The sequence below is a fragment of the Hordeum vulgare genome, chromosome 2H, assembly GCF_904849725.1.
Source record: "Hordeum vulgare subsp. vulgare chromosome 2H, MorexV3_pseudomolecules_assembly, whole genome shotgun sequence".
Classification (NCBI taxonomy): Eukaryota; Viridiplantae; Streptophyta; class Magnoliopsida; order Poales; family Poaceae; genus Hordeum; species Hordeum vulgare.
In genome coordinates this window covers 525,434,183-525,442,394 of record NC_058519.1, presented here as the reverse complement: position 1 = coordinate 525,442,394, position 8,212 = coordinate 525,434,183, and the positions used below count along the sequence as shown (strand labels likewise).

Below are 8,212 nucleotides of genomic sequence, written 5' to 3'. Positions count from 1 at the left end.
CAACCCAACCTCTTGCGAAGAATGCTATGTTTTTCAATACATGATATTCTACTACTATGTTTTTCCTATTCACACATTTTAGAAATCCTATAAATCAAAAGAGGTCCTCAAGTTACTTAGCTATTTTTTCCTCCCGACATGCTGGAATCATGACTACGTAAATGCTATATAATGGGTACTACCGGTTCTTGAATATCAAAGTCTCATATAGGCTACTAGGGATGCCAGCATGAACACAATAAACTACTCCTTCCGCCCCATAATAGAAGATGTTTGTATGTTATGGGACAAAGGGAGTATAGATTACAACCAGCTCAGGTTACTGAAGCAACTGTAGATATTCAGTTACAGGCATACAGCCTCTGCAAGTAGCTCAATGAGATTAACAAATTGGGTACAAATAACACATTCCAGTAATACAGTAAGGTTCATAGTCCAATTAACCGAATCGACGCCTACAATGCTAATTTACTAATGCTACAGTTAATACAAGTTCAACAGGGTTCAAAAAAGAACTAATGCAGGTTTCTGGGTCGGGAGAACCAACAATAGTCGATGGCATCTCAGCACATCCAATTTGGAGATAACCCGGAAACTCCAAGAATACCAAGCACCTTGTGAGGTGTTGATGACAATATCAGGTGGTACGGGATTATTTCCCACTCCTTGTCACCCTTCGGAACATGTCTTTTATGTTCTTTGATCCTACCTCAGGCTTCAGTTTCTTTGCAGGTCTCCCTTTGCTTGATTTGGCACTGCCATTTCCTACGCCCCCCTGTATTGACGCATTTCACAAGCTTAGAGAACATGGTGTGAGCGTTGAAAAAGGATCAAGCATTCTCAAGGAGTTTACCTCCGAGGGACAAGCTGGAGCAGGTACCGGAGAACTATCAGCACAAAATGACGTGTCATTGGTTTTGGCCATATCATTGATCTCATTGATATCTAATCTGCAGTGGAGTGGATTGTGCTAGCATGAGATAAATGGACAATACGGAACTACCAATTCTTCTTTTCTTTTACTTTGCTGAGGGAACTACTGACTCTTGTCCAAAGAAATAAGTCTTACTGCAACTTCTTGCAGAGTACCGTTAGCCAAGGTTCACCCTTCAGGTTTTCGCGAATTATTTGTACAGCCTCCTTCACTGTAGCACAAATAGTAAAAAGAGCTCCATAAGAGCAACACAGTTCACCTTATCAAGAAAATTTTAAGCTAAGGTTCTACAATCTGACATGGGTCAGGAATTTCAATTTTATTGGAATTTCTCATAATGAAGTACTCTCTCTGTTCCAAAATAAGTGAGTCAACTTTATACTAACTTTAGCACAAAGTGGAGTCACTTAATTTGGGACGGAGGGAGTAGTACATACCACATGTACAGTAATACTGGCACAAGGACAGGGTAATCTCAGCTGTATTACAGAAGCAAGGGTACCAACGAAGTTATATAACTTGATCTATCCCTTTTTCTGTACCCCTCCACTGGGCTTAGATCAATATACAATAAAGCTCCCTTAAGTTTACAGTCAAAATTTGCATGAAAAGAAAGTCCGAGGACTATTGTCATAGCTTAAGGCAAGTTGGATATAGATCACACTAATGGCCCATGTTCAATAATATGGTCATATAAATGTGGAACTTACGAGCAACATTTAATTGTTTGATTAAGAGATGAACAGACACTTGCAAAAACAAACTGGGCAATAAGATGACGGCAAGTTACAGTGACATACACAGTTCTCTTTCTCCTTGAGCAGCATAATTTTTACCTAACTTGGAGATAGCCTCTTTTATACTGTTTACCTGTAAATGAGATTGAGAGTACATATTTAGTTGTTGATAGTACAGAGGAAGTGAAAAAGTATGATTTGGAATTCAATTCACCAACGAAGTTGTAATTACGGAAACAAATCAAAACAGAGTAGCAACTTATCATGAGAAACTGTTATCCTTCTTGCTCTCATTTAAGGATTAAGTGAACTAGTGACGGCAGTGCATATCCATTTTATGTTCATGTTTATGCTTGTTGTTAGCTTTGACTGCCTGGTTTAGTGACTAGTGATGCATTTTATCTTTTGTCTTGTTTTTGTCAGCGCCAACTCCACACACGAAGATAACATGACAAGATGCATTACATTGGTTTCCCAATGAAGTGGTATATCTTCAAATATTTTTTCACAAGAAACAGCTCATCAGTATAATAAGCAGCCTCCTGCACTCAGATGATCATGCTGTAGGACTGCTCACTAGTCAGTAGTCATTACAGTGAACACTCGTCGCCTTCTCAGCAATTGCTCTCTGACATCTTAATCACAGAGGATTGCAGTACCCCAGCGGATGCCCTCTCTGCAAACAAGCGCAATCTCACGCCTACTCATGGGCTGCTTCTTCACTCATAAGTGTGGCAAGGTGCTTGCAAAGTTCTCCCTTCAGTTAATCGCACTGCAAGCCAGTGATAGCTGCAACAGCTGGATTAAGATGAAGGGAGTGTTGACCCTGACAAGATGAAGGGAGTGTGATCTCCCATCATCCTCACGTTATAGAGGATATGGATACTGCAGAATGACTGCGCTCTTTGAAGGTGCCACAGCCCCGCTTGTCAACTCAATATTTTCCGGGGCCAGCCTCTGGATGCAGTTAAGGCAGGGGGTATGTAAGTTGGCTATGGTTCCGGGTATGACAAATAAAGAACAAATCGTGCATATACCCTACGAAGTGTCCAATATGGTCAATGTTTTCTGAACCTGCCTTCTTCTACAACCTATTTAATCAAAGCAAACTACAAAATGGTGTGGGCAAATTATGACTTAGTAGTCTGAACTTGGGACTTCATTGTTAACACCCTTGTTCAGGGCAAAGAATAATAAACATTTAAGTGATTTCAATAATCAGGTAAGTATGCATGTTTTCTTAATGTGGTATAGCATACCTCCCACCCTAACTGCAGTTCACATCATTACTTTCATAAAATGCAATGCAGAACTAGCCTTCTCCAACAAGGATAAAGATCAATAGGGGAGCAAATGAAAGTTGGAACAGTAAGAACTAACACAACCTACCTTACAGCACAGCCAAGTTAAGACCTTGGAATCATCTAGCCTGAAGAATTTCATATTAGCAACTTCTGCAGCAAAGATAACATCAAAACGAAATGATTCTTCAAGAACTATTGGATATGTTCTCATAGTATACAAGTACGGAAATAAGTTGTACCAAAAACAACAAAAAATGGTAAAAGTTATTTTCTCTGGCAGTACAACCGGTAGGAAATCACCATCCAAGAAAAAAGAAAACAAGATCGCATGTATGAACTGTCTAATGTAGTAATGGTATAGTTTCGAACACAAGCAGTAGCAAGTGGTCAAAGGGAAGAACTATCAGGTTGCAACTTGCAAGGAGTACTAGTAATTAACAATGTCACAGCAACTTGATATAGTTGTAATTGTACATCAAATGTATATTTCAAAGACATACCTTTAACTTCACAAACCAGTTCCATATGCTTTCCTGCTATACTCATGAGGTTCTGATATCCAGGATAACCCTCAACGTATAAAATTTCATCCAGCTGTCTGAATTTTCCCAGATCCTTACCGTTCTGCAACACAGGGAAAGGAATTGCTTTTAAATTGAAAAAAAATAGATGAAATAAGAATCATGTACCATGAAATTTATCTTTGACCGCACATACCAACATACGTGCAGCTTCGAAAAGTGGTAGAAGAACGAAGATGGGGTCAACAAGCGTGCAATAGTAAACACTACCATCTGTAGGAAGGAAAGCAGGATTCATTAGCAAAACCAGGTACTGAAATTCACTCCAGAAGCAAAGTATTACCTCCGTCCCAAATTAGTTGTCTTAGATTTGTCAAGATACAAATGTATCAAACACTAAAACGTGTCTAGATACATCCGTATCTAGACAAATCTGAGTCAACTAATTCGGGACAGAGGGAGTAGATTTATGTGGATGTGTTCTACTCCCTCCGTTCCTAAATATAAGTCTTTCTAGAGATTCTACTAGAGGATAGCATACGGATGTATATAGACATAATCTAGAGTGTAGATTCATTCATTTTGCTTCGTATGTAGTCATCTAGTGAAATCTCTTAAAAGACTTATATTTAGGAACGGAGGGAGTACATGATATGCAAAATAGAGAATGAGAAGAACGTCATCCTTCACTTATAAGTTTATATTATTATTATGTCCCTTAGAAATAAGGCGATGTCTGATTTTCTTGGGTTATACATTTTAACTGGCAGGTTTGCTGAAGCAAGGTAACAAACCAACAAACCATATAAACTGCCTATACAAAACAACAGTAAGATATGGGCTTCACCCTTAAGGAAAGTAAATCAAGTTTTGCAGTGGAATGGCAAAACTGCATGGCTGGTTTATGCTTCTACCATACCTTCACAGACATAATCACCCAAGAACCAAGAACCATAACGCTCCTTAAACCAACTGAATTCATGAAGTTGGCCATCAGTGAACAGATACTGTGTTTCTTCTTCTGTTTGACGATAAGGAAGAGTCAATGCAAGCTGTTAGTTTACCTTTAAAAGATGCTTCTACAACAGAACTACTCTAAATTGGCAATAGACAAATCACAAGCCACAAGCATCATCATTTATTTTTCTACGTCCTCGGCGATCAGAAACTTATACTGAAGTAGTAGGCTTGGGCACCTTGTTTCGGATGGCGAAGTAATAGAAAATTCCCTTGGCCATTGGCACCAGAAGGGCCTGAAAAGAAAAACGATGGGTCTGAGTATAAATGTGGGTCTCCCACCACAAATCAGATGCTAGAGGCGGTCACCAGCTAGCGGACTTATTACATCCTGCTGTCCTTTCAACCAAGCCACACAAACTAACAGAGCTTAAAACAGAATACACCATACAGCAGTGGAAGCAGTGCTAGAAATGTCGAGGGTATTGGGGGAACTCACGGGGAGCAACAAGAACACGGGGCGGCAACGCCATGTTCTCACACCACAATGCCATCAGTAGTGGTCGTTGGCTCCTTCAGCTTTGTTACTGGTGGCACCGGTTTGGGTTCTGGTTCTACTGCATCGTTCAGATTAATCCAAAAAGGGACTAATTACATAAGACTGCATTTATCTGTACAACAACAACGAAAACAGAGAAGGGTCACCCAAGCATAAAGAACTTACCACCAACGATTTCTGCAGTATCTTCTGGACTGCCAACAAGGTACTGCTGAGGCAGCCAAGCTAATACTTTTCTGTTAAACTGCCTCTGTCTGACTGTGAGATGCAGTGCCAGGTTTTACCTACGGACAAAACAACTGAGATTATACATTATTTAAGTGCATAAATTATCTGAGATCTTCATTTGGCAGGACTATCACACAGAAATTTTGAAAATATACATGTTACAGTGCTTGAACTACTCAGTTCCAGTGATATTCTTCTAAATGAAATTGAAGTGTGGCTCAACTCAAAAGACAAAATATGCTCTACTGGTCTATGGTGTGCCAGATCAAGGAAAAAAATATTATAATTAAATTCCATTCAATTAGACATGGACTTAGTGTCCCTTCAGGAGTTAACCTGGGTTTTTGCAATGTCCAAACCCCATTACTGCCTGTAGATATCGGGCTCATGGAATTGAATTGGGGTCCAATACCAAATCAGCCTTGGGGATTGAAATAGGCTGCAGTCCCACTTCTGTTGTTTGGTTGTACAAGAAAATGCAAGCTTGAATCCAGCAGTTGCAAATTCCAATCCTTGCTTGGGTGTACACAGTGGTGAACTGGTGAATTGCTGCTTCTCAGCAGTTTGAACATTAGAGTGATGTACATCTTTTATATGCCCACAGTAAATCACAAAATATGCTTACGTTTAATGACTATACAGTACTTTACAATTAAAAACGTGAAAATATTGTCATTTTCATAATATTCTGAAAAATGTAGAAAACAGCAAGAAGTACTACTAGTTGTTAGGAGGCCAAGAGGGGTTAGGGTTTAGAAATCCCAAATCGAATGATTTGGAATAGATAGTGAGAAATTTGAGTCGTAAGTAGGAAGATGTAGGTGCACTTTTAGGTCGAGGAGACAGGAGTGGGCGCGCCGCGGGAGATCGAAGCAGTATGGAGCCGGCGTGGCCAATTTCCGCAAAAACGGAGGCCGCAGGCTCGGCATCGTAGGAGGGACGCGCAAGTGAAATGGAATTTGCCAAACAGCGCTGTCCAGGGGACTTCAATTTCAGTTCGCTGATTCCATGCCTGAATGCTGAGATCCAAACGGGGTTAAAAATGGACTGCTGGGAGTGAAGAACACCGGCGACGAAGATCACGTGGCGTTGGTGGCGCCGGACACCGGATTGACAGGGCGGGATCTAGAGGTAGTAGTAATCTTCACGCCGTGAAAGTTAAGCTCCAGCTGCACTTAGCCAGACCACACAAATCGCAAATACCAGTGCCAAGCGGGCGGTGCAACGCATACCTGGGAGGCCGGGAAGGTCGCCGGGGGCACCGCCTCTGCGTCGCGCCGGCAGGAGAGGCGAAAGGGGGAGCGAAGCGGAGGGAGGGGATGGACGCACGGCGCGGTAGGGTTCCTTTTGGCGCCACGCCGTCCCGCGTCTCCACTTTTCGGTGTTGCCCTGAGCCCCTGATCTGTCAATTCGGCCCACCTGCCCTTCGCAAGCCCATAATAAGGCCCAGCGTTCGAAGGCACCGTACAGAGTCCGAGGCCCACCTTGGCACTGACGCCGCTGGTCGGCGGCCTTGCTTGGTTTGACGGAGCTGGAACTCCCGGTGCAACCGCGCCCCGCGCTTGGATCGAGCACGGCGCCTCTAGCGATTTGAATCCCCAGCCCATATCAACACACCATATCAACACATCCATATCATCACAATACCAAATCAGATGAGGGTGCTGGAGAAAATCCAATACAAAAACTTCACACGAGCTGCTCACCTTGATGCCTCACGGCCAGGACGAGGGGATTGGGAACGGAGGTGGGGCGTCGGCGGAGGCGGTCGTCGGAGGGGCCAGAGGGGACCGGTCGACAGGAGGGAGGGGGCGTCGGCGGAGTGGCCTGCCCGTGGGGAGGGAGGGGCGTCGGCGGAGTAGGTCGCCCGCGAGGAGGGAGGGGACCGGCCGGGGGAGGGGCGACGGGGCGAGGTGGCGGTGGCGGCGGGGGGTGGCGGCTTGTGAACCCTAGAGCACAGAGACGAGAGTGAGCCTGCTGCTCGCGCGAGGTCGAGTGCGGGAGCGAGAGCGCGTCGTTGACCCCGTTTTTTTCCTTGACCACTCGGTGGCAGTTTTGTTGTAATACCATCAAACAAGAGGCACATTTTGGTATACCCCTTCGGTTCACTTGCGGGAAGCCGCGAGAAGCTGGTTTCATCGAGCTTTTTTCCATTGCACTAGTACAGGTGAAAATAAGCTAAGCCAGCTTTTTTAAAACGAGTTTTTTTCAGCTTCTGACTTATTTTGACAATAAGCTGTAAAAAGCTATAAAAGAACTGGCCCTAAGATTGGCTTCCCCTCTTGTATTATGTACTTATTTTAAATAGAAAAGATGGACTGTTCGATTTTGAACTATTTTAAAAGTTCACTTTCTCGAGTACTTGGTGTCGTGACCGTGGTGTGTGTGTATTTCTGCTCTAATTTAAACCTATGTACACTCGTGGTTTGATGATTTGCTTTATATATAAAACGGGACGAAAGCCTTTTTCGATAAAAGTTCACTTTTCAACCTTGAACTTTGCAACACCATTTTTAAACCTTGATCTCTTGGATCAGTTTACTGCAGCCCCTCCCACTTTTACACGCCAGCATTTGCCGTGTTGGCAACTTAACTAAAAAATAGAAAGTTTGTGAAATCAAGAAAAAATATTCAAGAGAGCAGGAAAATAATAATTTTAAAATATAATTGTTTGAAAAATAAATATTTGTAACTTATTATTAATATTGGAAAAAGAGTTCTCCAGATTAACAAGTGTCCTCCATGTGTTGCAACACTTGGGCTTCAGCCCAACAGTGGCGGGAGTGGGTATCTATACTCATGTCCTCGGCCTCCACTCACGTTCTGATCAACGGCAACCCAGTCCCATCCATTGCTCACTGTCAGGGCCTCCTTCAAGGTGACCCTGTTTCGCCGATGCTCTTCGTCTTGGTCATCGACACCATGAACTCGTTGTTGCAGCACGCTGTGGTGTCTGGCATCATCCGATGTCT

General features: G+C 43.0%; 1 protein-coding gene across 4 annotated transcripts; it reads right to left on the bottom strand.

Moving 5' to 3' along the window:
- Positions 1-319: 319 nt before the first annotated feature.
- LOC123426999 (ribonuclease H2 subunit B) lies at positions 320-7,222 on the bottom strand. 4 transcript variants are annotated; one of them, XM_045110925.1, is made up of 13 exons: positions 6,947-7,222; positions 6,473-6,822; positions 5,178-5,311; positions 4,953-5,070; positions 4,693-4,749; positions 4,416-4,517; positions 3,693-3,769; positions 3,476-3,599; positions 3,061-3,125; positions 1,735-1,804; positions 1,070-1,145; positions 854-950; positions 320-775 (listed from the first exon to the last, which is right to left on the bottom strand). In XM_045110925.1, exons 4-13 carry the CDS (start codon positions 5,005-5,007, stop codon positions 653-655), a joined length of 846 nt encoding a protein of 281 aa, XP_044966860.1. In that variant the 5' UTR covers positions 5,008-5,070; positions 5,178-5,311; positions 6,473-6,822; positions 6,947-7,222; the 3' UTR covers positions 320-652. The 4 variants fall into 4 exon arrangements, with proteins under 4 accessions (XP_044966860.1, XP_044966859.1, XP_044966862.1 ...); XM_045110924.1 differs by having other exon boundaries at positions 5,178-5,296; XM_045110927.1 differs by having other exon boundaries at positions 3,061-3,122; positions 5,178-5,296.
- Positions 7,223-8,212: the final 990 nt, after the last annotated feature.

Excerpts from the sequence above, each read along its gene's own strand:
- LOC123426999 (XM_045110925.1), bottom strand. The coding sequence starts at position 5,007 with ATGGCATTGTGGTGTGAGAACATGGCGTTGCCGCCCCGTGTTCTTGTT. Across the intron at positions 3,126-3,475 it reads ACTGGTTTGTGAAGTTAAAG|AAGTTGCTAATATGAAATTC; the intron begins GTATGTCTTTGA and ends TCTTTGCTGCAG. Across the intron at positions 1,805-3,060 it reads TAACTTGGCTGTGCTGTAAG|GTAAACAGTATAAAAGAGGC; the intron begins GTAGGTTGTGTT and ends TCTCATTTACAG.